We start from the raw sequence: 27028 nt of genomic DNA, 5'->3' as shown, positions 1-27028 counted from the left end.
CTTGAAATCTCTTATTCCTTGATCTAGTGATTGGTCCATCCATGTTGAGCCCACCCAAGCTAAACTCTTCCTCCTTGGATCGATAATCCTCTATCGTACCCTCCTTTTTAGGAAGAATTCATCCTCAAATTGATGTCAAAGGTACCTGCATCACAAAGAATCAAGTCAGTAACATTAAAAGTGTTGTTCACACCATAGTTTAGTGGTAAAGCAATTTTATATGCTATCACGAAGTATCTTAGTGCATGGGGTACCCTAATTATCCTTGCTACACAAACTATTTTGGATAAGCGAACACAATTAAGGATACTCTAATCTAGCTATCTAAAAAATAAAAAACACACTTCCTATCCAACTCATATAATTATATTCTAACTCATACACCAATTTCAGATTGGGGGGCAGGGGTACCCTTTCTCATTCTAGCACCAAACCTATATGACATGAGCTAACCTCAAATCCATCACTATATATAACTAAGTCACACCAACCATTTCTGAAAAAATTTCATTCCAAAAGTGATCATATACGGACCAAAGTACAACATTCCAAATCACCTTCTAAAGCTTTTCTTCCCACCCACACCTCCTTTAACAGAGGCCTGAAATTTCAGATAATGCTCAAATAAGTTATGAGGAATCAGAAAAACAATATCGATCCAATTGTTTATAATATAATAAGCCAACTTAGTCCAAAATATACGGCATGCCAATAACAATTAGAAGAAACTTAACTATTAGTATTAGATATAGGAAGCTAAATTCATCCAAACACACGCACAAATGAAAACTATAAATCTAAACTGGATAAGTATAACAAAACAATGATGATCAAAAATAAAAGTTAATTGATAGTGACATAATTACTTAAAAAATTATGTATTTTTTTAAAATTTTTCTCATTGAAATATTACATAATGGTTTATATTTCCAGTTCTCATTTATCACAATAAAAAAAGTTCTTATTTCATATGTACATATAGAGAGGCTCCTGTACAAATACTTAATTACTGTTATAAATAAAAACAATAAAATTAGACTATTAAATCAAATTTTAATGATGAATATATTAAAAGAAAAATATACATAATTTTTTACGTGTTATATACTAGTATTTACAATAATAAGTAATAACATTAATGATTCCTTATTTAGGTGTTATATACTAGTATTTACAATAATTTTACAGGTGTTATATACTTATTCTAATTATCTTATTTACGTGTTATATACTTATTCTAATTACCTTAATTACTATATTTATATAAAAAGTGTTATCTCTATTTTTTTTTACATCTAACAAAAATATTCATTATTCAAAGTCTTATTCTCTTCTTTATCTTTTGTATTAATTTAACAATGAATAAAAAATCAAATTGCTTTAATATTTATCCATACGTGACATTATGTTCTTAGTTTTTCCTTATTAGATTAACATTCGTTTATATTGATAAAAATTAAAGAAACAGTCTATTACCCAAGTGGGTCATTTTCCTTATTAGATTAACAATACTCTTGCTCCGATCATTTTCCCCGGATTCCCTTTCTTTTTCCTTTTTATTTATTTATTTATTATGTATTGCTATTCTTTTTCTATTTTCATATTTCACTTCACATTGATTGGACCTATAGGTGTTGTAAACTTTTTCATAGGCTATAACCCAATTGTTCATCTAGATATCTAATCTTGAGCCCAGTTGTTACGTATACAAATTCTTATATATGGACTATGTTGCATGGATATGGGCACTGTATTTATATTGGATATCGGTACGGGCAGGGGATACAAGATTTTATATGAATTTGACTACATTGTATAAATGATAAAAAAAATAGCAAACAAGCATAATCTAACACATAAAAGGAGATTAAAATTCTTCAACATAATAAAAAGTTCAAAATATTAAAGTTCAAAACAAAAACAGTTTAGTGACATGAATCAAATGTGCTTACCATTTAATCTTGCTGTAACAAGAATGTGTGGATAATTTTGTGCCTTCACCTACAGAAAATGAGAGGATTTAAAGCTCATTTCATACAGAAGAAAATAAAAATTATGCTCGGACTGAAATAAATGATAGCCAATGAAAGAATACAAGGCATCAAGCACAACCATAAGGTTCTCACGTTATCAACGGGGGAATATGATTTCATGTAGAAGTAGAATTCCTTCTTTCTAGGATCACCCCATTCCTATAGTAACAAAACGAAAAATCTCATTTGTAAAAAAGAAAAACAAGAAAAATCATATCATAGACATTCTGTGGAATAACTTGAATAATGAAACTCAAGAATTTTGATAGCACATATGAAGCCAAGACGTGCACAATTATAATAATCTTTGAAGAATATTGATGGCAATTTAATGCCTTTTATTACAATTAGTTTAAAAGGGCTTTTTAAAACAAATTGTCAGTTTAAAAGGCAAATGAATGGTATGAGAATTTTTAAAAAATAATCTTCTTATTCATAATCTGAGGCATTTTATGACAAATAATATGAAAAGAATGTTTAAAAGGCAAAAGAATTTTTAAACTTTGTCTCAGTCAACCTAGACTTAGATGAAACAACCTTCTTAAGCATTTTGCTGTCCAAATTAAGTTATAATAATGAAGAAGACTAATGACTAATATCCAAACAAATGTATGTTAGAGCACATAGATGCTGACAACTTGAATGAATTCTTCAGAGCATAAGAAGAAAAACATCAATTACCTAATAAAGTATTTAAAATATCCACCACTAATTATGTGAGCAGAAGTTCAACGATGATTAACTCTCTTATATAATAAATTTTTCTGCCCAATTTTAAGAGGGAACTAGTATGCCTTATATGTCTAGCATCGTTGGACTTGATAGAAGGCAACTGGTGTTTAGACAAGTATATGAACCTGAATCTAGTAGGCACCTGTTGTGCAAGTTGTATAAGGAAAAATGTAGGTAAGCCAATGAAAGAAAGTTTACAATGAATTTTGTACAATCAATGATGGCTATAGTGGATTGCTACGTCTGTTACTTGTGACATATAAAGCAGGTGATATTATATTACCAATGTTGTTAATGGCGGATGGCAGTTCATGGTGGAAAGCCAAAAATCCGCCATAAAAATATGACGGATGGCGTCGATGAAAATGGCGGATGTCATGGCGGACAAAAAAAAATACATATATATAAACTCATTGAAATTGAAAAAAAAAACAAAAGATTGCATTCAAATAAAGTAAAAAAGTTTCATGAGTTCATACAATAATCAAGTACCAACACCAAATAAACTCATTAAAGAGTTCAAAATAATAAAATGATAAAAACATAATGCAAAGTGCAAAGTGAAGGTTGAGGCTCTAATCATCTTCTCCAATCCCAACATAATCATCTTCGTTGTTATCATATGGTAATGGAGCATCTCCTTCTCCCTCTTCCCCATCAGACGCCTCAAAATTGACCACAAATTCTTCTTCTTCAGATTCAAGATCAATATTCTCCTCAAAATCTATATCCTCATCATTTTCTTGGACTGCTTTTTGCTTCCTTGATGAAGATCCAACAACCATTGCCTGTTTTTTTAGAAGTTTGGGCAGCAGCAACACTTGTTGTTTTTTGCTTTTTCCGCCTAGTATACATCCTACACTCTCCAACCCCCGAAGCTTGATACACAGTTGCCCAATTTAGAGCGTCATCATCTTTAAATACCAAATCATTTCCAACATCATTATCATCATCTTGATCCATCTCTCCCACGAGCCATTCATTGCACACATCAATATCATTAAGAGAAATTGGATCAATTTCATCTCTTACATTATATCTTTGCTTCAATAGTTGGTTGTATTTGACAAACACCAAATCATGCAACCTCTTGTGCTCAAGCCTATTTCTTTTTATGGAATGAATCTACAACATAACAAATAAATGTTGATTTCAATCTCAAATATACTCCAAATAAAACTTGATCATCAAAATTAAATAAAATTAAAAATTATAGTTAGAGTTTTGTCACAATTACTTGCTCAAACACACTCCAATTTCTTTCACATCCTGAAGCACTACAAGTCAAACTCAAAATTTTAATAGTTAGCTTCTGCAAATTTGGAGTTTGTGACCCAAACATTCGCCACCAATATGCTGCAATGCCAATTACCAACCAAGAGCATAACTTAGAATTCTGAATTATAACACTAATGCATAAAAAAATAGTATGGTATTTGTATTTGTCATATGGTAAAAGTTTCTTAGAGAATGGGTTTTCCTTTGAGCCATTGCAAAGTCAGAACCAAAGTGTTCAGCACCAATCTTGTAAAGATGCAACTCGGTTAGAATTTTTTGTTGCACATCAAATTGTGAAATCAACTTCTTAATGCACTCAAACAAACCATTGGTGACCTCAAAATCAAACTCTAAGTTAGTGTTGTCATAAAAGAACTCTGGATTTAAGAAGTGGGCAGTTGCATGCAATGGCCTATGAAGCTGACAATTCCATCTTTTATCAATGATTGCAAACACATCTTTGTACTTGCTTTCATTGTTGTTGAAAGACTTGATAATTGTTTCTTTTGCCTTGTCCATTGCTTCATAAATATAGCCCATGGCTGGTTTCCTTTGACCATCCACAAGACGAAGCACTTTCACAAGTGGAGCCATGACTTTAAGAGTGTAAACTACACTATTCCAAAAAGAAGGCATGAGCACTACCTTTGCAGTTTCTTTTCCCTTAGGCTCCTTAGACAACTTGTTCAAGGTCTATTCATCATAAGTAAACATCTTTCTAATATTGGCTTTCTCTTTATGGAGCCTTTCCAAAGTTAGATAAGAAGTGGCAAATCTAGTAATAGCTTGTCTCACCAATTCCCTCTTGTTTGTAAAATTTCTCAACAAACTTAAGGTACTAGAATGGGCATAGATAAACCCAACTAGATTAATTGCCCTTCTAATTGTCTTCCTTATCAAGGGAAGCTTCCCAATATCTTCAAGCATCAAATCAATACAATGAGCTGCACAAGGAGTCCAATAAATATGTTTCCTTTTCTCCTCCAACAACTTACCCGCTAAAACATAGTTGCTCCCATTATCGGTTACAACTTGAACAACATTCTCTTCTCCAACTTCCTCCACAATGGCATCAAGCAACTCAAAAAGCTTTTCACCTGTCTTTACAAAATCAAAGCCATCAACAGACTTCAAAAACATGGTACCAGCTTAAGAGTTAATAAAAAAATTAATGATGCATCTTTGTTTCCGATCAGTCCATGCATCAGACATAATAGTACAATCATACTTGACCCATTGCTCCCTATGGCCTTTCATCAAATTTTCAGTATATTCAACTTCCTTCTTCAAGAGTGGAACTCTAATGTCATGATAGCTAGGAATGGGAAAATGTGGCCCATATTGACCAATGGCTGCAACCATATTCTCAAAGCTTTTCAATTTAATGAGGTTGAATGACTAACCTGCTTGGTACCAAAAGCGAGCAATATGTTGATGCACCTTCAATACTTCATTCTTATCCAATGACTCTCTTATGTTCATTTGCCTCAACATCTCCATTTTTCTCCGATTGATTGCATTTTCTGGATTCTTACAAAATTTGTCCATTGGTCCTTTTTTAGTCCCACGCTTTGTCTTTACACTTGCAGCAGCATTACAAGAGTCTGCAAACTCATCTTCTTCACTTTCGTCACATCCAATTGGTTCACCAAATTCAAAATCTCTTATATTTGCCATATTACCACTGCCAGAAGTACTATATGTGGTCCTACTTTTTTTGGTAGCCATATATTCCTTCAACTCTTCGACTACATTTGGTGGAGTTTTCTTGCAAGCTGCAACGTTACCCGACTTCCCAATCAGGTGTTGTTTGGCTCTGGTTATTCCTCCCTTTGTGATTTTTCCACAGAAATTACAAACAATGGTGTTTGTATCTCCTTCCACCAGAGAATGACAATATTTCCAGCCTGGGTCTGCCTTATTTTTCCTCGTTGCACTTGCAGTAGCAGCATCGGATGATGGTTCAGCCATTTAAAAGAGGATTGAACAGAAAAAAAAAATCGTGGTGTCAAATAGAAAAAAAAATAAAAATGGGACTATCAAACGTAAAAAGGGGTGTCAAATAGAAAAAGGAAAAAAAGTTGTAGACAGAAAAAAAGGGTGTCAAACAGTAAAAAAAAATTTTAAAAAAATGAAAGTTGGCCCGCACCACTTCACCCGCGATGTTGACTGCCTTAATGTGGTTGCTCGTCGTTCATGCCGGTGCTCGTCGTCGCCATAGGTAGTCACTGTTGGCTGCATTCTGTGTGCAGGGGGTGTCATGGCTGCGTGCAGACTGCGGGGCATTGCGGCTGGGTGCGGGGGGGACGCGGCTGGGTGCGCTTTTAGTTGGAGGGGAGGGTTGTGCTTTTGGATGAATTACCGAGTAGGGTTGGGTCAGGTCAGGCCAACTCCTACCGCGGACAAAAAAAAATCCACCATTTCCGTCACGCCGCCATAACCGCCATGACCGCCATGGCGCCACCATTCCCAACCCGCCATGCCACCGCTATTCGGTGGCGTTTTTTCAAAAAACCACCACGAAAATCCGCCATGGCCGCCATTTAACAACACTGTATATTACAATTACTTAGAAGCCTTGTTCAGATAGTTTTACATGCCCCTTAGTTCAACCTCCTCTCAATAGATTAGGTGTCTAGTTTGTTAACTAAAAGACCTAAACTAATCATATATATTTAAAATTTCATTTAAATTATGCAATTAAAAGAAGACTAATCATATATATTTGTATTTGAACTAATCAGATAATATATTATGCAATTGAAAGAATACAATTATACAAATACAAATTTGGTTTTCTTGTGTGAGTAGGCAGATAATGTAATCATAGATATTTTGAATTTGAACTGGTAAAAAGCACAAACTATGAAAGGCATCATAGATATTTTGAATTTTTAATCTGGTTTTTATTGAAATCTGGTTTTTATTCCTTAAGTTCATATATATGAACTCAAATCTGGTTTATTTGCTCAATTATTTTTTTTATCATACTATATACAAATCTGAGTTAACAAGAGATGTTATAGATAAAAAGAAGACTCAATTTAAGCAATTGCATTATTAGTTTCTATCCATTTTCGAGAAAGAAAAATAAAAGATATTTATAGACATGTCTAATCAAACTTGAAGGGAATCCTCACTTATCTTTTTTTAAAATTTATTTGATTAACAATACATTTTTCTCCAGCATAAATTATATATATTCATAAAAGGCAATACATTCCTCAACAATGAAATAAGGTAGTATGCACTGTAGCAGTTACATGAATGTCATGCATCAGGTTGCAAGGGCTACCAAAAAGATAACAAGACGTACCCAGAGACCTGTCCATGTCCTAAGCAAATACAAGAGCAACATCTTCTATGTTTCCTCTTTTACTACAAATGATTCTAGAATCATTCCCACTTTTGTGTACAAAGTCAAAAGAGCCTCTCTCATCACCCACAATGACCATGTCCATAGGCATGGCATGATCTGAAATAAAACAAAACATCATTTTTGAAAGAAAAAATGAAAAAAAGCCCAAGCATGTGGTAATTGGGTGTAAATTGAAGTCATGCTCTCAATTGCAGTACAATACAGTTGCCCCATCTAAATTCAATTATCAAATAGCTATTATGTGTCCTATAGACATTTTGAAACAAAATATTTTAGTGAAAGCAGGCAGTGATATCTTTAAGTAAAATAAAACAGTGTGTATATAAACCCTAAGAAATCATTTCTTTCCTTACTCTTTTATCACACACTAAAAATAAGGAGATAATCAGATAAATGACATTGTCTACCAAGCAAAACCCCAATTTCCTCCTAATTTTTTCCTGATAAAGTAAAGAGTAAATGAGAATATGAAGCAAAAACATACTTAAGAAACACAATAGCAGCAGGTATAACATAATATATGCAAAAGAAATAGAACCAATTTCTCCAGAACCAATTTGATGTCACTGCTTGCTTCCTATGGAGCCAAATCAGAGTGTTAGAAACAGAACCAAGAATGAAATAAATAATAATAATAAATAATAAAATAAAATCAAAATTAGTAAATAAGTGCCCAGCTATAAACTTACTCTAAACACCGCCGTCAACAACTCCAATGTAGAGGGGTTGGCAACCCCACGCGCGCACAACGGCCTTACGCGCATCGAGATCGGGCTCGATGGAAACCCTCTTGGCGGCGAAGGAGGAGGATGAGGAGTCGCAATCTCTTCGCCTCTTGAGGCACATTGAGTCGCCTAGAATGAGAAACTCCTTGACTTCTTTGTCCTCATCGTCGTCCGATTCAACATCTAAGTTGCCATTCTCCGTCTGTGGTTCCATGAGCTGTAGCGGCACTAGCGGGTCAGAGCGAGGAGGCGGCGAGGCGTGGGAGGAAGAAAATCCGAGGGACAAGTTAGACTGAGGGTGAGAGAGGTCCGTGGAAGAAAAAGAAGAAGAAGATACTGAAACATTCGATAGGTTAATTGATTAATCCTTACAAACGACAACGACAAAGACAAAGGGAGCAGTAGTAGCGGTAGTGGAATAGGGATTGAAAGGTGAAGGAAGAAGAGAAGGTCATCGAGATTGTGAAAACCCTAACCCTAATTTGGAATTGGGAATTGAGAAGAATGAAATGGGCGTGGGTTTGACGGAGGAAGGGGATGTACCTGGACGCTGCTGCTTTGGTTGTGAATGAGAAATCCTCTACTCCCAATTCTGTGTTGTCTCTTTTATTTATTTTTAAAATCTTTGGAAGACGGTCATCAACAAAGACTGTTGTTGTCTTTATTCAACGTTATTACAAAATTGTCATTATGTGTCATTCTAAGACTGGTTCCTTATGACTGTCTTAGATTTTGCGACGTAAATATTAATTATAACTTCGTTAATTACAAAAATGCTACCACATGACATTCTAAGGCGGTTCTACAGAACCGTCTTAGATTGTGTGTAGTAGAAAATTGCTTTTCTAGTAGTGTATCATAGTCTGATTCCTCTCTTGGAATAAACAAAATAGTAGTTCTAAAGTTGTGTTTCTATTTTTTCAATTCAAAAGTTTGTTTTCAAGGTCTTGATTATTAATTGTAAAGAACCACTTAAGGAACTACTTATTGGATCAATCACTCATTTTTAATGTGAAATACATTTATCATAAATTCCTTTTTCTCTATTTTTTTTCCAAACAAAAAATGCTAAGATGTGCTTTTTATTGAAGGGTTAGGGCTGACGAAATCATCAGTCTCCCAGTATGAACCCTTCGAGATATTTAGTGGAAACAAAGACAACTGTCTTTTATTGTAACTAATTTATTGTACTCCAGAGAAATCATTAGGTGGTCCTGAACCATTATAGGTCTATAGTCTCGACCAATATTTATATGACATGTAATCAAATATTATTAATTGTTTTTCTTATATTTAAAAAATTTGACATTTGTTATTAATTAATTGTTTTGTCTGTTCATTTCCTTCCGAGAAGGTCAGGACAAAATATATACTTGTAGTATAGACTTGTGAAAAAATTTCATACCTCTGAAGAGAAATTTCATATATGTACATTATAGTCTTGGCATTTGGCTGTATTATTAGTAGCCTTCTTAGTTCATTCTTCGAAAAAAAAATAAGATGAAAAATCAAATATGATGAGTTGACCTGGGCAAGTCTTCCTTATTCGAGTCCCATGCTGATTCAATTAGTCCACAGACACTAGTTTAAAAAAGATTCAATCATCATTTAACGACACTCTCTAACAGCAGAGATCAAAAGTTGCAAAGGAAACTTTAGAAACTTTAACCCGTCAAAATTTTTTTCAAACTCGAATTTTAAAAAAGTTTATGAACTAAAAATTTACATAATTTTTTATTACATTTATATATATATATATATATATATATATATATATATATATATATATATATATATAAAAGTAGAAGTGAAGGTAAGTATATAATTTCAATTTTTCCGCTCTTTTTAAGGATAAAAAAATAATTTTCTTAACCATTTTTCCTGTTATCGAAGTCTTTTTTAACCAAAATTATCTCACTTAATTATAGATGAATAATATTTTTTTTATATTATAATTATAATTTTTTTTTGGTGAAAAATAATATTCCATTTAATCGAATAATTTTTATTGAATAAAAATAAAATCATACGTATAGAACGTAATATAAGTATCCCATTTGTTTTTGTTAAACATTATATATATAGAACGTAATATATATAATTTAATAAATAAATATTATAGATACAACGTTGTATTTTAATCTTTTATGTTTTTCATTTATAATTAAATATATAATGATTATCTATTTTTAGAAAACTTATAATTTTTAACTATGCTAATGATAAAATAGTAACTACATAATTATTCGTCAATGGATCTGATTGTTAATTATTAAAATTGTAAAGTAAATTATGTTAATTATCCATTTTAACGTCTAATTTCACTATTTTATATATATATATATATATATATATATATATATATATATATATATATATATATAAACATTTTAAAATATATTAAAATATAGATTGTTTGATTATCTTTTTATTATTATTTAATTTTGATACAAAATTTTATAAATATATAAATATAATTTAAATGTGAGATTAACAAAAATCACATTATATATTAAATTATAAAAATAATGTAATAATTGTTAAAATTAATGTTACTTAGTAATTATTTTTAATATTCAAATGACGATCTCAATTAATCAAACCAACATATTATCATATCATAGATTGGAATTATGAATCATCTTAATTTTAATATATATATATATATATATATATATATATATATATATATTAATAATAATTTTAATTCTTAACTGGTTATAATTTAATAAATAATAAATTTAATAAATAATTCTTAACGGGTCAGGTCAAGGCCTTCCAGAATTTCAGAGAGAGATCATGGTTTTGTCTAAGATTCGTCACAGGCACCTTGCGATGAAAGGTTCGAGAAGATACTGGTTTATGAGTACATGCAAAAAGGGCCACTCTGGGACCATTTGTACAATACAAACTTGCCAAGCTTGTCTTGGAATCAAAGGCTTGGAATTTGCATTGGAGCTGCCAAGGGTCTTCATTACCTTCACAAAGGAGTAGTGGTACGGGGAATCATTCACCATGATGTGAAGTCCTCGAACTTATTGCTTGATGAGAACCATGTTGCTAAAGTTGCTGATTTTGGCCTTTGGGGTATCTTGAACCTGAATATTTAAGGTGGCAAAAGCTGACAGAAAAATCTGATGTCTATGTTAAAATTAATGTCTCATCAGATACATATTATTTGTATAAAGATTAATAAATAAATAATTAATAATCAAAGATTAAATTGTATTTTAGTTAAATAAAAAAAGTTTTTAAAGATAACTACTACTTGATGAAAGTAATGATTTTATAAAAGGGGTTAATACCCACTAATATGAGACAATGTTCCCTTCCTGACAAAAAAAGTATTATCCCTAATCTAGTCATCACAAACGTAAAGAGACAGAAAGAATAGTCAAGGAAGTGAAATCTTGTTTCTCTCCTCTCCCAAGAAATCAAAGTACATCGGAGAACCATGAAGAAAGATACATATTATTTATTTATTATTTTGTGAAAATCATAAGTTTCAAGAATTTGTTGGTTTCCTATAATTATTAATTTACGAAACCCTTAAAATTTTACATGTTGTATTAGAATATGTGCTACGAAATTTATGATTCTCCAAGAATGATTTATTTTCTCCCAATTATGCATGAACCCTAATTATAAAATTTATGGATTTTTGTCCGCTCCAAGTATGAAATTTTATGATTGTTAAAATTACCTCTCCAATTTTATGATTTGTATGTTGTACTTGTTTTTGTGGTAAGTTATTCTTTGAAAAGTCTGCCGCCGTCTTGGAATTGCTATTCCAACTCCCTTTTTGTTATTCTCAATCCCATGTGTTCATTTTTTTCCAATATTATTATTAAATGCCATTAAAGGATTGAAAGGTTATGTCTTGGGATTAAATTAACGTGAATACTTTGAAATTATCTGTAGCAATAAATATATATATGCTACATATTTACTTGAACGTGCTTGAATGCAAAAGACAAATAAATGTGAATATTATTTTATGGTCTGGAATGAAATTAATAAAATGACTATGAATTTTTAATAACAATAAGTATCTGCATGTCATATATTTGGTTGGAATTAAATGTATGATGAATTTGTTAGTCACCAAAGTGACCAAATTTATAAAGTTATTTAATTCCAAATTAATGATTATTTCAATTACTCATAAAATAATGGATGCTAAATTATATGATTATTGGTTTATGGGTAATTGAAATTCATTGTTATAAGGCATTTATGGATCGCCCAAAGGTTGATTAGTTGTTCTTATAATTAATGAATATAATTGTAGGCGATTTGTGTGATTTTATTTATATACCCAAAGCTAATAGGTACTACTAATTGGTGCATATTTAATTTCCAAATAATGTTAAGAGTTTTATTAGCATCATCAAGTTTGTATGTTGTGTATTGATGTATCACCCAAAGGAGATCATCAATATACATTGATCGTTATCTGAATGAATCATATGTATGACATGTGTTTTATGTCTCAAAACACTTATGTGAATTTTTTTATGAAGAGAAAGTCCATTATAAAGCTTGGGAAAGATCTAACAGACTCAGCCTAATATTCATGAGAATGACTGTTACAAACAATATTAAGACAACTCTCCCAAAGATCGATAATGCTAAAGAGTTTATGGGTTTAGTGGGAGAGCACTCAAAATGTTGGCACTAAACATAGTTTAGTGAATGAATGATCTGTTTTCTTGTGGAATAAACGTTTAGGTCACATTTCTAGAGAAAGGATGGAAAGACTAATAAAGAATGAAATTCTTCCTGATCTAAATTTTACGGATCTAAATATTTGTGTGGATTGTATTAAGGGAAAACAAATAAAACATACAATGAAAGGAGTTACAAGAAGCACTCTGCTTCTTGAAATTGTGCATACTGATATTTGTGGACCTTTTGATGTTAATTCTTTCAGAAAGGAAAGATACTTTATCACCTTTATTGATGACTATTCATGTTATGGTTATGTCTACTTACTGCATGAGAAATCTCAAGTAGTGGATGCCTTAGAAATTTACTTGAATGAAGTAGAAAGACAATTAGACAGAAAGGTGAAAGTTGTTAGGTCTGATAGAGATGGTGAGTACTACAAAAGATACAATGAAACTGGGAAACGCCCAAGTCCATTTGCTATACTCCTTCAGAAACGTGTCATTTATGTGCAATACACAATGCCCGGTACACCATAACAAAATGGTATATTGTAAAGGCATAATAGAACTTTAATAGAACATTACTTGTATCTTTGTGGATGTATGCCTTAAAAACTGTCATGTATTTGTTGAATAGGGTTCCAAGTAAGGCAGTTCCAAAGACACATTTTGAACTATGGACGAATAGGACACCTGGTATAAGGCACCTGCATGTTTGGGGTTGCCTGGAAAAAAAGGGCTTATAATCAACAAGAAATAAAATTGGATGCAAGAACAATCAGTGGATATTTCATTGGTTATCATGAAAAGTCAAAGGGTTATATGTCTTATTGTCCTAATCATAGTATGAGAATGATCAAAACTGGAAATACAAGGTTCATTGAAAATGGTGAAATCAGTGGGAGTACAGTTCCACGAGATGTAGAAATTAAAAAAGTTAGAGTGCAAGTCCCTTTAGCTTGTGTCTCTAGCAATAAGGTGATTGCTCTTTTAATTGTTGTTCAAAACAATAATGAAGAGCAACACAATAATGAACCTATTGTGGAAGAACCACAAGAAGTAGCATTAGGGGGTCTCAAAGAGAAATAAGACCAATTATTTCGAATGACTATGTGGTATACCTACATGAAACAGAAATAGACTTAAACATTAATGGTAATGGTCCAGTTTCATTTTCACAAGCTGTAAGTTGTGATAATTCTAAGAAGTGGTTAAATGCCATGAAAGAAAAGATAAATTACAAAAAACATAATGGTGTTTGGGACCTTGTAGAATTGCCAAAGGGCTATAAGAGAGTTGGTTGTAAGTGGGTCTTCAAGACTAAACGTGACTCTTATGGCAACCTTGAACGTTAGAAGGCTAGACTTGTTGCTAAGGGATTTACTCATAAAGATGACATTGAGAGACGCTTTCATTGGTCTCATGAAAGGATTCTTTCAGGATTATCATGACATTAGTAGCCCATTATAACTTGGAGCTACATCAAATGAATGTGAAACTGCCTTTCTTAATGAAGATTTAGAGAATAATGTTTATATGGACCAACCAAAAGGGTTCTCAGTTGATCGAAGGAAAAGAACACATGGTGTGCAAATTAAAGAAATCAATATATGATCTTAAGCAAGGCTCCCACCAATGGTATTTGAAGTTTAATGATACCATTATTTCCTTTGGATTTAAGAAAAATACAGTAAATAGATGGATATATCTGAAGGTTAGTGGGAGTAAGGTTATTTTTCTAATTCTTTATGTTGTTGATAGGGATAGAAATATTCCATAATAGATCACAAGGATTGTTAGACTTATATAAAAAAACATATATCAATAAAGTACTAGAGAGGTTCAGGATGGAAAGGTGTTCAGCATCCCCTGTTCCAATTTAGAAAGGAGACAAATTTAGTCTCGCATAATGTCATATAAATGATATGGAACGAAAACAAATGAAAGTAATTCCGTATGCATCAGTTGTTGTTGAATCTACCATAGAAGCTGATTTTGTAGCATGTTTTGAGGCTACAATTCAGGCTAATTGGCTGCAAAACTTTATTTCAGGACTTGGAATTGTCGACAATATTGCTAGGCCACTGAAAATGTATTGTGATAAATCCGCAGCAGTATTTTTCTCTAAGAACGAAAAGTACTCTAAGGGTGCTAAGCATATGAAATTGAAGTACTTTGTCGTGAAGGAAAAAGTTCAGAAACAAAGAGTGTCAATAGAACATATTAATACCAACTTTATGATAGCTGACCCTTTGACAAAGGGATTGTCGCCCAAGACATTTATAGAACATGTTGAAAGTATGGACATTATTGTTATTGATGATCATTAAATATAATTTAACTTATGCATTTTACTGATACTCTAAGCTCATTTATGATATGTTTCTGATTACATATTCTTTATGTTTGCATTCATATTTGTATTAGAGTAATATTAACAGGTTTTGTCTTAAATAAAGACATTATGTTGGACCAATTATGTACTCTTAACTAATGATCATATTAAGGAGAAGATTAATTTGTAGTACATGGAAGGGACTATGTCAATTAAGTGATGTACAACTGTCATGACTCGAATTGGTTCATATTCTTAATCATGAAATTATGATGTACCCAATGTATAGAACGGTTTAGTCATTTTAATGCACATTATGTTAGTTAAGGCTATTTATTTATTTAGTCCATAATGTTTAGTAATGTCACATGAGCTAAATGGAAGAATGTTAGAATTAATGTCTCATATGAGAGATATGTGACTTATGTAAGGACTAATAAATAAATAATTAATAATTAGAGACTAAATTGTAATTGAGTTAAATAGGAAAAATTTCTAAAGATAACTATTACTTGATGGAAGTAATGATTATAAAAGGGGTTAATACCCACTAATGTGAAACAAGGTCTCTTTCCTAACAAAAAAATGTTCTCTCTAATCTCTAGTCATCACAAACGTAGAGAGACAAAAAAAAATAGTCAAGGGAGTGAAATCTTGTTTCTCTCCTCTTTCAAGAAATCAAAGTACACCGTAGAGAGGTCTCACTATGGAGAAAGGTATGCATTGTTTATTTATTATTTGTGAGAATCATAGGTTTCAAGATTCTGTTAGTTTCCTATAATTGTGAATCTAGGAAACCCTCGAAATTTTACCGTCTAATCATTTGGGGTAGCTCTTTTGGAAGTGTTATGTGCAAGACCGACCCTTGATCCATTGCTTCCAGCAGAACAGATAAACTTGGTTTAATGGGGAATGCTTTGGAAAAACAAGGGGATGCTCCAAAGGATAATTGATCCTTCCATGAAGGACCATATAGATGAAAACTCACTAAGGAAATTTAGTGAGACAATAGAAAAATGATTGCAAGAAGTTGGTTCTGATAGGCCAACCATGGTTGATGTGTTGTGGGACTTGGAGTATGCGTTGCAGCTTCAGACAGGTGTTCAAGATTATAGTTCTTCAGCGTCACTTCAATTGCCCAATGTTCAGCTTGTTCTTTCACTCTTCGCACTAAGTGTGTACTACTTGTCCATTGTGAGGACTGATGAGTTCCATTGTTCTGTGAATTCTATTTTCTTAATTGAAAATTGATGAACTCAAATAGAATATCGAGCCCTGGCATGCATAAGGGCGCTCCTTACCATACTCCCAGATTTTCCTCCACTTATAGCATCTTCAATAGTGGAATCAAGTTGTTTAACTGGTCATTTAATACACTATCACAAAATGGTCATTCTACATTGGTTATATTGGTCATTCTACATCGGTTATGGACCGATGTTGTAGAAGATGTCGTAAAAGGGGATAAGTGTTCTACATCGGTTGCGAAGACCGATGTAGATTGGTGTTAATTCTACTACGGTCTCTTGGCCACGACCGTTGTAGAATGGCGTTAATTCTACTATGGTCTCTTGGCATGGACCAATGTAGAAAGCGATAATTTAACATTGGTTGTCTAATTGACCGATGTAGAATATCCGTCATTCTACATCGATTTTGGCCGTTAAACGTCGTTGAATAGGCAACCAAGGTCAAAGCATTCTACATCGGTTTTCCAGATAATCGATGTAGTATATTCGGGAATTCAACATCGGTTATCCTAATAACTGATGTTGAATTTTTATTTTTTTTCCCTTTTTCTTCATGAATGACAATTACAAATGTTTTGGTACAAAATGTTTACATGAACCTTGGTATTATTGGCAGTGTATAATCATTAACTAGCAAATTGTAACGAACCACGAAGATTCCTATTCTAACTTTATAGTGTATACAACACATATTGTATATATATATGCATAATGCATATATGACTTACTACCTGCAAACCCACTATATCTCATCAGAGATCTCATCGACTTATCAGCGTCACCAAATGCATTCAATCAAAATTCTTATTTTCACAATCATGGTATTTAAATACCATGATTATTATAAATTAACATGCTTCTCCATTGGCAGCTGTGCAAGAGCTTGCCTAGTCCAAAAACCTAATTTTATCTTATGAGTTAATATAATGGTCCCTTTGGTTCATTTTAACAAACACGCAAAAAGCAAGCTCATCAAATAATCATCCACCATATTTCATAATTTCCATCTGTTAAGTTATTACACAAAAACATATGGTACATATTTAATGTAAGTAATTCCCATATTCAAAGGTTGAAAGGTGCAGTATAACACACCTCGACAGTAACATTTCTAGGTAGAGAAGCCCAACAATTCCATGAATAGTGAAAAGACAAATATCCATACTGCAGAGTAAACAACTTTGCCAGCAAATTGGAATTCCATCTAACAATGATAGACAATTTACTATGTCATTGAATTTGACCATAACTAATAACAAAGCAATACACCAAAATCCAATTTTTTACAATTATCTTCAATTGGCATTGCAGTTGGCAAGCTAGTGGTCTTCCATAAATGATATATCAAATAAATACATACACCCATGATGAATTGTTTTAGCCTATGTACATAGAAAAAGATATAGCCACCATATATTCAAAAGTTCTCAGTTCTACATGTTCTTCGGTAGATAGAAGTTTAGCATATTGATAATCCTCATAATGTGTAAAACAAATTGATAGGGAGAAATGCTAAATCCAAAAGCTGCATTGAAGAAGTGATGATAAACAAGCAAATTCAACACATATGAATCAAACACCAAGACAGGACAATGAATAGCTTCACCAATCTTCACATGACTTATTCTATTTATTCAAAAATAATTACTAATTTATACCTCCTGACCGTATCTACTACAATCCAGTACTTGAGTGATGACTTGGGTATTCTTTACTCATCTTGGACTGTCACGTGTGGTGATCAATAACAAAAGAAATCCAAAATGAAACCACTAACTTCACAAATATGTAATGATAAAATAGGAGGGTAGGTACCTGAATGATGAGCCTGAATGGCTCAAACTTCACATTTTTTATATCCTTGATCATGGTAACAGAGTTGACTAACTGCTAAATATTTGCTTCAAACTTGAACAAATTGTGCGTAATCTTCCCATTCTCATTGAGCTTATCTATGAAGCACTCATAAAATATACAGTTGAAGACCAGACAATATTTGTCAAGAGATACAATTGATTTACAAATGTCTGTTAAGTGAAAATGTACATAGACCAAATTTGACAAGAGATATTCAATTATGAATGTTGATTCCTCGCCAATGTTGCACTGCCACATCAGCAATGGGACTCACTAACACTATGGCTACTTTGTTCAGGGTAAGCATATAAAAAATGAAAATGAAGTGATAATATTATACAAAATTATCATGGGAATAATAAATAAATATCAAATTTATATTATAGAAAGTGCATATCAAAGTAGGAAGGTGGAGGGGACTGGGGGCCAATGGCGAAACAGTGTGTCTCTCCTCGATCAAAACAATGTGTCTATCATACGAGGATTCTATCCTAGCAAATGATATGTTGTCAACTCAGCAACTTTCTAAATCTCATTAGGCAAAGAGCATAGCGCAAAACTCGCTGCATCTAACGAGATCATAAAAAATTAACTATAATGTACGAAGCTTAGGTTTGGTACTTGTCTAACATGCAGATATTGCATTATAGAAAGGTTAGGAATTATAATCCATAGGCTTAAAAAAACCTTTTCTTAAACTAAAATATAATTTTTTTTACGTGAAGTATTTAAAGTTTTTTTATTTTATTTTAGTTCATACTTTTAAGTAACAATATTAATTAATGTAGTAATAATATTGATAATTTATTAACTTGTTATGTCATAAAAAATTTGACAAATAATCATGTATAATTTTTTAATAAATTATATTTTTAAATTTCTTGTCAAATAATTTAATGTTATCAATTCAATAGATGGCTGTCCAATCAAATTATATTTTTTTTTAAATATGGCTTATTAAAATAAATTACGGGTGATTTTTCTATTATTTTTTTATGACATGATAAGGATTCTTGACAAGTTGATCCATGACTCGCAAGTTGTCATTTTTATCATCTATTTATTCAAACCGTGAGTTTTTTTGAGCAAGATATTTTTCACAATTCAAATACACCATGTTAAGGATTCTTGACAATTTAATGGCATATACAAAAGGAGATGTTAGAAAGAGGGGTTACTCACACCAGGAATTGCATGATGATCAAGACTCTTTTCAGCCTTCTCAACTTCAGCTCTCAGCTTATCAATTTCAGCAGTAAGTTTATTCTCTTTGCCCCATAGGGACCTATAAAGTAACAATTTAAACTCATAAGAAATATTTTCTTGACTATGAAAAGTAGTAAATAATATACTTTTGCAGTTTACTATGTTTCTCCTTTCTACTTTTGCTAAGGGGGGCACCCCATCCTATACTTTCGGTGTATGCATTCTTCACTGTAACAATATTTCTTCTTTCATCTAGTAAAAAGTCTACATAGAAATTTAAAAAAGAAAAAAAAAAACTAGACAAAAGAGGAGTTACATACTTTCTCTCCCCATGTAACTTGTCTCTCTCTTCTTTGTAACGATTAAGCCCTTCATGTGACTGAGCAATGACAGATTCCAAAGTAGTAATTTCTAATTTACGTCTGTTTATGTTCGTCCAAAATTGGTTCCTCTATGATACTACAAGTAAATGTAAAGACAAGTTAGGCTACTTACAAGAGTAGATGCCAACGTCATCGATTTTTGAATCAGTTTAAGCCAACTAACCATGTAGTAGTTTACAAAGGACCTTCCTCTTATTATAAATCTAGCAGCTGCAAATGCCAAATCCTGGACAAGTCTTTTGTGAATTGGACCTCCAAATTCTGTAAACCTTCATATTTAACAGAAAGTTATGCCATCCATAATATTTCATTTCCTCATTTCTAAATTTTAGTGTCATATTAAAAAAAAAAGTTTACCCTCCTCTTATTATATATAGGGACTATTTGGAGTAAATTCATCACAATAGAAGCCATTGTAGGTGTTTATCTGTTACCCCAAAGATGAAACAAATTAATTTAACAAAAGAAATGAAGTGAACACACAACCAGGTACATATAAGAGACAAATAAACTCATCAAACAAATTAAGTTTCTATTACATTTTTCTTGAAATTCATTAATGACAATAATATATATATATATATATATATATATATATAACTTGATTCAAATTTAATATAAATTTAATTTAAAATTTAAATTTAGAAAATATTGTGAGAATTATTTTACGTAAATGCATCTCAGAAAATAAAATCATAAATAATCCACTATATCAAAAGATTCAAAATGATATAAGGAGATAGGTTCAAACCACTTGCCTCTGCATCAATACGGGACTGCAATTCAGAACTTGGATTCTACTTAATATGAATTGGCCCTATCGCATCACTCTCATGATAAGCAGTAAGCTGAAAGTTTCACAAGCAATATTAAAATACATAACTGTACATCAATAAATAGTTAAATACTAAATATTTTATTAACTCTAAACAAGAAGTTATAAAAATTTAGATCATTATTTTGCAAGCTGATTTTGGACATTAAAATATTGGGTTGAAATCAAGAAAATGACAAATCTAACGATAAAACCTGGAAAAAAAATGAAATGTAAAGTTTTCATGAAACCGATACATGCTAACACATAACTAAGATTCAGAACGGAAACCAATGAAAGTTGTAGTAGACATAACAATAATATTGTTTTAAAAAACACCTTACTAGGATGAAGTCCAGCAGCCACGATGCTTTCAAACAGCTTTGTCGGCTCCTTCCAAGACTTATGGTCCATCAAATTTGAGAGAGTGTATCAATGTCCGAGAAGAATCCAATTCCAAGGAATTAGTATGAGTTTTTGTGCTTTGAAAATAAAAGGCAGAAAACTAAAAACACTGATAATGACATGTAAGAACAAACACGTGTAGCTTTGATGTCTAACGTGAAAGGGGAAACAACTGAATTTTCAAGTCACTGATGATAAGGCCAAACCGCTAAAGGAAGAACAAAGCAAAAAAAGCATTCAAAAACAAGGACCAAAAATCCAACAGTATCAACCAACTTAAATTTGTATATTTAACTTGATACTGCAGCCTTTGAAGTTGGCTGCCACCATGATCATTTTTGAATGCATATACCACACATGGCCTTTGAGAATTCACAGCAGCGGCAACAGCTCTAGCCACATCCTGTGTTGTCTGCGTAAAAAATGAAGCACCCCAACTAGGACTACCCCTCTCTTCCTCCTTTGCCACTCTAGCCATTTGTTCCTTCACAAGCATAACAATGATTTCAATAAGTAATACTCTCTACGAAGCAAGATTAATTCAAACAGTGATGAAAAACAAACACTGACAGCTATGAACAAATATACCAACAAGTCACAACAGAGATGAAACCTAAAACCCGTCGTAAACTTTATTACATATAACATTCTAAGGTGCATTCTAAGGTGCTTGTTTTAGAACACCACTACTTAACCATATGATAAATTTATCAGCGATGATAAAAATAAGGGAAACAAGCTTGGGTTGGGTATTTCTATAGTCCCATTTTGTAATCTACAACACATATAATGCTATGCTGATAGAACAAATTGACATGAAGTCATATATCCCTTGTAGCACTGATTTAAAAGCCCTTGCAGCCGTAGCCGCAACACATATAATAAATCCAAACAGATGAAAACTCGGTTCCCCCTAATAATAGCCAAATAGAAGAAGACACACACAACACCCATATCAGAAGACATTTAAAAAATGTTATTTTTATGTTGAACCAATCTGAAATCACATCAGAAACAAACCCATTAACCCAAATTAACAAAAAAACATTAAAAGAATCAAAAGGGTGTCATGTTATGTTATGTGACAATACATACCCCACTTGCAATGATGACTCCAGTAACAACAGGAACAAGCGTGAGGTAAGTGAGCCCAGCCTCCCTCTTGAGCGTCATAAGGTAGGCAAAAACAGCAATGAAGAAGGGCATGGTGGCGCCAATGGCTTGGTTAAACGACATGGGGAGGTAGCAGAGAGAGATATTCCCGAAGACAACGGAGACGCAGAAAACGAGGCTGAGGGCAGAGATCTTGAAGAACTGCACCCTGGATCGAAGGGTCTGCAAAGGCACGACCTTCATCCATGCTATGGCGACGTAACTCATGTGGCACATGGTCAGGAAGATTGGGTACTTGAAGCACGCCAATGTTGGAAGAGTACCACGTCGCCACAACCCCACCGTGAAGAACCGGTTGTTCAAACCCTTCATTTTTTTTAACCCTTCTGAGATTTGATCTTTTTCTTCTTCCTGCGGTTTTTCAGTTAATGGTGGTTTAAGTTTGACTTGTAAAGCTTAAGGAGAGGGGGAAGAAAAAAAAACCCTAGAAGTAGAAGCGGCAATGACTCATGAGAATCTTAGTGACGAGGGAATAGGAGGGGCCACGATGGGAGAGGGAATTGAGAGCGACTTCGGCGGCAGAGTGTGCGGCCTGACGGAGAGTGGAACAGTAGTGAGGGGTCTCGAAGATCTTGCCGTTAAAGTTGATAGTGGCCTTGAACCTTAGCGCATGATCGGGACCTTCCTGAATAGACGTGTATGAAGGCAGGTTGAAGCAGCTCCGTTGGGCTAGCTCTTGAAGCTGGTTCTTGTACATTTTCAGCAACAACTGCTTCTCTTTCTAGAGAAAACAGTAACCAAAGGTGGATGGGCTTCTAGGGTTAGTGAGAGAAAACGAAGAGGCTTAGGAGTGCAGAAGAAGAGAGTGATTTCTGGGAAATAATAATAATAAAATTGGGAGTTGAGGTTCTGCGCACGCGCTTGTTTTTTTTCCCCAATTACGACGGTCTTTACCAAAAATCTGTCGTGAACTTTATTGCATATAACATTTTAAGGCGGTTTTTAGTAACCGTTTTAGAATGTGCGTCATAAAATGTAATTTTTTTACAATAATTACAAAAATGCTACCGCATCACCTTCTAAATCGATTCTATAATAACCGTCGTAGATCACGCGTCGTAAAACATGTTTTTTTAGTAGTGATAAGTAGCATTTAAACATTTTAAGAAGTTTTCTATTAAATAATAGTGTGAAAATAGTGATCAAGTTTACAATTTTCTGATATGTGAATCTGATTCACGAAATGCTCTTTCTCTTGTAAATGAGGGGGTCCCTTTAACTCACCTTATTATCCTCTTGTTCAAAGGATTAGATCCTTTGCAAATTTTAGTCCGAATTGGTCCTTACAACACGCTTACAAGGAACATAAGTGCGCTGACTGGTTGGCTAAAGAAAAGGATCCAATGCCCAACATTTGCTCATGGTCTTGCAGACTTGTCCGAATGATCTTTGTCTTATTGTTCTTGGTGATGGAATAGGAACATCCTTCCCAAGGGGAAGCTAGTTTTCTGGTTTCTTTGGTTCTGTTTTTTCTTGTATTTTCCCAATCATAAAAAAATATCTTTTAATTTTTAAAAATAATTGAGAATTGTTGTTACGTAAACAAACAGTTTTTATATGATAAATTGTTATGTCAATTGTTCAAATTATGTAAGAACCACCTTTTAAGTATTTCATTAATAGTTCTCGTGGTGAAAATGAACACTATATATTTTAATATTTATAAAAAGTTTCAAAAACAATTAAAGGAAGGATAGTACGTCATTGAGATTGCTTTTCATGCATAAATGCTACTTTGGGTGTATTGATTCTTGTTGTCGTGTGACAATCAATTGTTTGGATCGACTAACTGTTGATCAACACGATTCTAAAATAATGTCAAGTGATTGATATTGAGAAGAAAAAATTGGTTCTCAATAATAGATTTTCCAAGCTACTTCAAAAAGCATTTATTGTATGTAAAAGGAAAAAGAAGGAAAAGATAGAATTTGTTGGAAAATAAATTTTGAAAGGCCATAAATTAAGGAAAGCTATAAAGAAAAGTAAATGAAAGGATATAAATGAAAACTTTACATTGAAAGTGATAAAAGACATAAATTGTAAAAACAAAGTGATAAAATAAATGCAAGATAATATAAGCTTCTGTTTTGGATTCATTGTCTTGTTAGATTTAAAGTACAAGATGCTAAAAACTCTCCTCTACTAAATTATGTTTTTGTTGGATGCTGATTTTGGCTTACAATAGTTGATTTTCGGCTAGCTGGTGCATATTGTAACTAATCCACCTTTTAGTAACTACTCCAATATTCTAGTTATGTTTTCCTCTTCCACAAATCCAACTGATTTGCATTTCAAATCTTAATAAATTGGGAACCTCTTCCTATTTCTAATGGACACTATCATGAATTAGTTTTAACCTCTACAAATCATTTAGCTATAAAAAAATGATGAAAATATTATCTCTTTGTTAAATTAAATTTGACTTAATTTAGCTGAATTTTTTATGGTTAGTTGATTTCTGTCATCGGCTAACATTATAAGTTACCGATTTGACCCAGCTAACCCTTATTCAACAACTAGTCTTTTTGTTCGACTAATACTGATAAATACTCAAGTGCGCATCCAACTGAAATGACCTTATCCTCATTGGACTGACATTAAAATCAATCGATTTTCACATTAATTAACACCAGAGGCAGGTTACCAAAATTACAAAATTTGGTTACTAACAATTCATAATTTATAATTTTTGGCTTGGCCGTAACTTGTCATATAGTCATATCATAGAGGTGTTCAAAAAAACTACTTGAACTTATTTGATTTAAAAGAAATTGAACTAAATTATATAAAAACTGAACCAATTTTTTTAAAAAAAAAACTAAACTGAAACTCTTTTGTTAGTACAGTTTAATTCACTATTAGAAAATACACTTTTAACATCGATTATTTAGAACATTCTACATGAGTTCTAAAATCGATGTTGAAAGTGCCGATGTAGAATGTATCAATGTTAACATCGGTTTTGGAGAACCGATGTTAACATATATATGACAACATCGGTTCTCTAAATACCCGATGTTAATATACAAACGTTAACATCGGTTTTCTATTACAACAGATGTTAAGGTTCATATCGACATCGGTTTTTGTAAATAACCGATGTTGTTTATGATATTAACATTGGTTTTTGTTAATAACCGATGTTGTTTTCAAGTATTTTTTTTATATATATACTTTCTGTTTTCACAGTAAACCCAAAATTGTACCTGTCAAATGCAATTTCAGGCCCAATTCATAGCAAATAAACATTTTATTCTGCTTTCAAGCAGTTTTAATGATAATAAACATCAAATAATTGATTTATCATAAAGAACAATCATCAAATGAATTCAATGTTCATGTTACATAGAAAATGTAAAAAATGTTAAACCAAAGTAAACTAAAGCTAAAGATAATGTCCCTAAATCCTAGGCCTGATCTCTAACTCGGAGATAAAACTGTGTCCACTGGATCCGCAATGCTTTTAATCTCTCTGGCTCCAATGGTCTAGGATCGTTAAAATACTGCATGATGAAATAAATCATAATAAGTTAATAATGCAATACAAATTATAAATAAATCGATTTTGTTTGAAATAAACTTACCGCTTCCCAATTATTCCTAGAAGTTCCTAAAATGATGGTTGACATCCAGTGCATCACATAGTAGCCGCACTCAGTACTTCCTTTTTGTCTATTACACTAAATACATAATGAAATTTGGATATTAATTAAACAACTAGTGTACAGACTGTTAGACAAGTGGCCTCAGATATCTTAAGAAGGGGGGGGTTGAATTAAGATATTCCAAACTTTTCTCCTAATTAAAAATCTATCTTACTTTTTACTTAAGTTATGAATTCCCTTAATGACAATCTTCTTAAATATTAATTCAAATGAAGCAACTTGAATATAAATATAAAGCAATAATAAATAAAGGAGATTAAGGGAAGAGAAAATGCAAACTCAGTTTTATACTGGTTCGGCCACACCCTTGTGCCTACGTCCAGTCCCCAAGCAACCCGCTTGAGAGTTCCACTAACTTGTAAATTCCTTTTACAAGTTCTAAACACACAAGGACAACCCTTCCTTTGTGTTTAGAGATTCTTTACAACAAGAGACTCACAGTCTCTTAATCCCTTAGAGAATGAGAAGAAGAAGAGGAACAAATCTCTCTAGAAAGAGATGGATTTTACAAATTGAGCACTCAATTAATTCCTTAATGAATTGCAATTGAATTGGCCAAGGAATTCTTAAGAGGATAAAATGAAATTGCTCTTTGAGAGGATAAACACTTTGTTGTTCTGAAAATCTCTAAGCAATTTCGTGTTTAAGTCACATATATATAGACCATTGGTGGTCATGAGTAAAGCCTTTGAAAAGTTGTGACTCTTGAAATTATTTTTCTGAAATTCCTGTCTGGTAATCGATTACAGTAATTGTGTAATCGATTACAGCTTTTAAAATTTGAATTAAAACGTTTACTAACTGCTGGTAATCGATTACCAATATTGTGTAATCGATTACAGCTTTTAAAATTTCGAATTCAAATTTTTATAGCTGTTATAAAATGTATTTGGCCACTGGTAATCGATTACATCCTCTGGTAATCGATTACCAGAGAGTAAAACCTTTGAAAAACACTTTTTATTTTAAATCACTTGGCCAAACCTTTGCTAATTCAATTAGGAATTCCCTTCCTAATATTCTAGTGATCATCTTGATGTTGTGCCTTGTAATCTTGAAGTATTGTCTTGAATTTTAATCTTGAAAAGCCCATTTGCATCAATTGCAACACATTATCATGATC

At 32.5% G+C, this 27028-nt stretch overlaps 3 protein-coding genes, 1 long non-coding RNA gene and 1 pseudogene across 10 annotated transcripts; 1 reads left to right on the top strand and 4 right to left on the bottom strand.

The window, feature by feature from the left end:
* Positions 1-3340: 3340 nt before the first annotated feature.
* Positions 3341-4637, bottom strand: LOC114411251. The gene is made up of 4 exons (XM_028374990.1): positions 4370-4637; positions 4003-4121; positions 3636-3890; positions 3341-3553 (listed from the first exon to the last, which is right to left on the bottom strand). The coding sequence occupies exons 1-4, from the start codon at positions 4635-4637 to the stop codon at positions 3341-3343; spliced, it is 855 nt and encodes a 284-aa protein (XP_028230791.1).
* A 99-nt stretch (positions 4638-4736) lies between these two features.
* On the bottom strand, positions 4737-6014 carry LOC114411250. The gene is made up of 3 exons (XM_028374989.1): positions 5447-6014; positions 5039-5140; positions 4737-4960 (listed from the first exon to the last, which is right to left on the bottom strand). The coding sequence occupies exons 1-3, from the start codon at positions 6012-6014 to the stop codon at positions 4737-4739; spliced, it is 894 nt and encodes a 297-aa protein (XP_028230790.1).
* Positions 6015-10898: 4884 nt separating this feature from the next.
* LOC114411249 lies at positions 10899-16416 on the top strand (annotated as a pseudogene).
* A 955-nt stretch (positions 16417-17371) lies between these two features.
* LOC114412442 lies at positions 17372-20399 on the bottom strand. Of its 7 annotated transcripts, none has more exons than XR_003666744.1 (6): positions 20012-20399; positions 19786-19924; positions 19442-19544; positions 18218-18508; positions 18061-18127; positions 17372-17606 (listed from the first exon to the last, which is right to left on the bottom strand). It is a non-coding gene; the product is annotated as an uncharacterized LOC114412442 (long non-coding RNA). The 7 variants fall into 7 exon arrangements; XR_003666745.1 differs by lacking the exon at positions 17372-17606 and adding an exon at positions 17665-17927; XR_003666741.1 differs by having other exon boundaries at positions 18061-18508.
* Positions 20400-21164: 765 nt separating this feature from the next.
* On the bottom strand, positions 21165-23072 carry LOC114412441 (probable sugar phosphate/phosphate translocator At3g11320). The gene is made up of 2 exons (XM_028376341.1): positions 22163-23072; positions 21165-21551 (listed from the first exon to the last, which is right to left on the bottom strand). The coding sequence occupies exons 1-2, from the start codon at positions 22550-22552 to the stop codon at positions 21276-21278; spliced, it is 666 nt and encodes a 221-aa protein (XP_028232142.1). The 5' UTR covers positions 22553-23072; the 3' UTR covers positions 21165-21275.
* Positions 23073-27028: the final 3956 nt, after the last annotated feature.

Source organism: Glycine soja, chromosome 5 (assembly GCF_004193775.1).
Source record: "Glycine soja cultivar W05 chromosome 5, ASM419377v2, whole genome shotgun sequence".
NCBI lineage: Eukaryota > Viridiplantae > Streptophyta > Magnoliopsida > Fabales > Fabaceae > Glycine > Glycine soja.
The sequence above is the reverse complement of the archived record's forward strand: the minus strand, read 5'-3'. Positions and strand labels throughout refer to the sequence as shown.

Excerpts from the sequence above, each read along its gene's own strand:
- LOC114411251 (XM_028374990.1), bottom strand. The coding sequence starts at position 4,637 with ATGGCTCCACTTGTGAAAGTGCTTCGTCTTGTGGATGGTCAAAGGAAA. Across the intron at positions 3,891-4,002 it reads ATTGGAGTGTGTTTGAGCAA|ATTCATTCCATAAAAAGAAA; the intron begins GTAATTGTGACA and ends GTTATGTTGTAG. Across the intron at positions 3,554-3,635 it reads CTGTGTATCAAGCTTCGGGG|GCAATGGTTGTTGGATCTTC; the intron begins GTTGGAGAGTGT and ends CTAAAAAAACAG.
- LOC114412441 (XM_028376341.1), bottom strand. The coding sequence starts at position 22,552 with ATGAAGGGTTTGAACAACCGGTTCTTCACGGTGGGGTTGTGGCGACGT. Across the intron at positions 21,552-22,162 it reads GAGTCATCATTGCAAGTGGG|GAACAAATGGCTAGAGTGGC; the intron begins GTATGTATTGTC and ends ATGCTTGTGAAG.
- LOC114411250 (XM_028374989.1), bottom strand. The coding sequence starts at position 6,014 with ATGGCTGAACCATCATCCGATGCTGCTACTGCAAGTGCAACGAGGAAA. Across the intron at positions 5,141-5,446 it reads TCGCTTTTGGTACCAAGCAG|GTGAAAAGCTTTTTGAGTTG; the intron begins GTTAGTCATTCA and ends TTGTAAAGACAG. Across the intron at positions 4,961-5,038 it reads GAGCAACTATGTTTTAGCGG|ATATTGGGAAGCTTCCCTTG; the intron begins GTAAGTTGTTGG and ends TGATGCTTGAAG.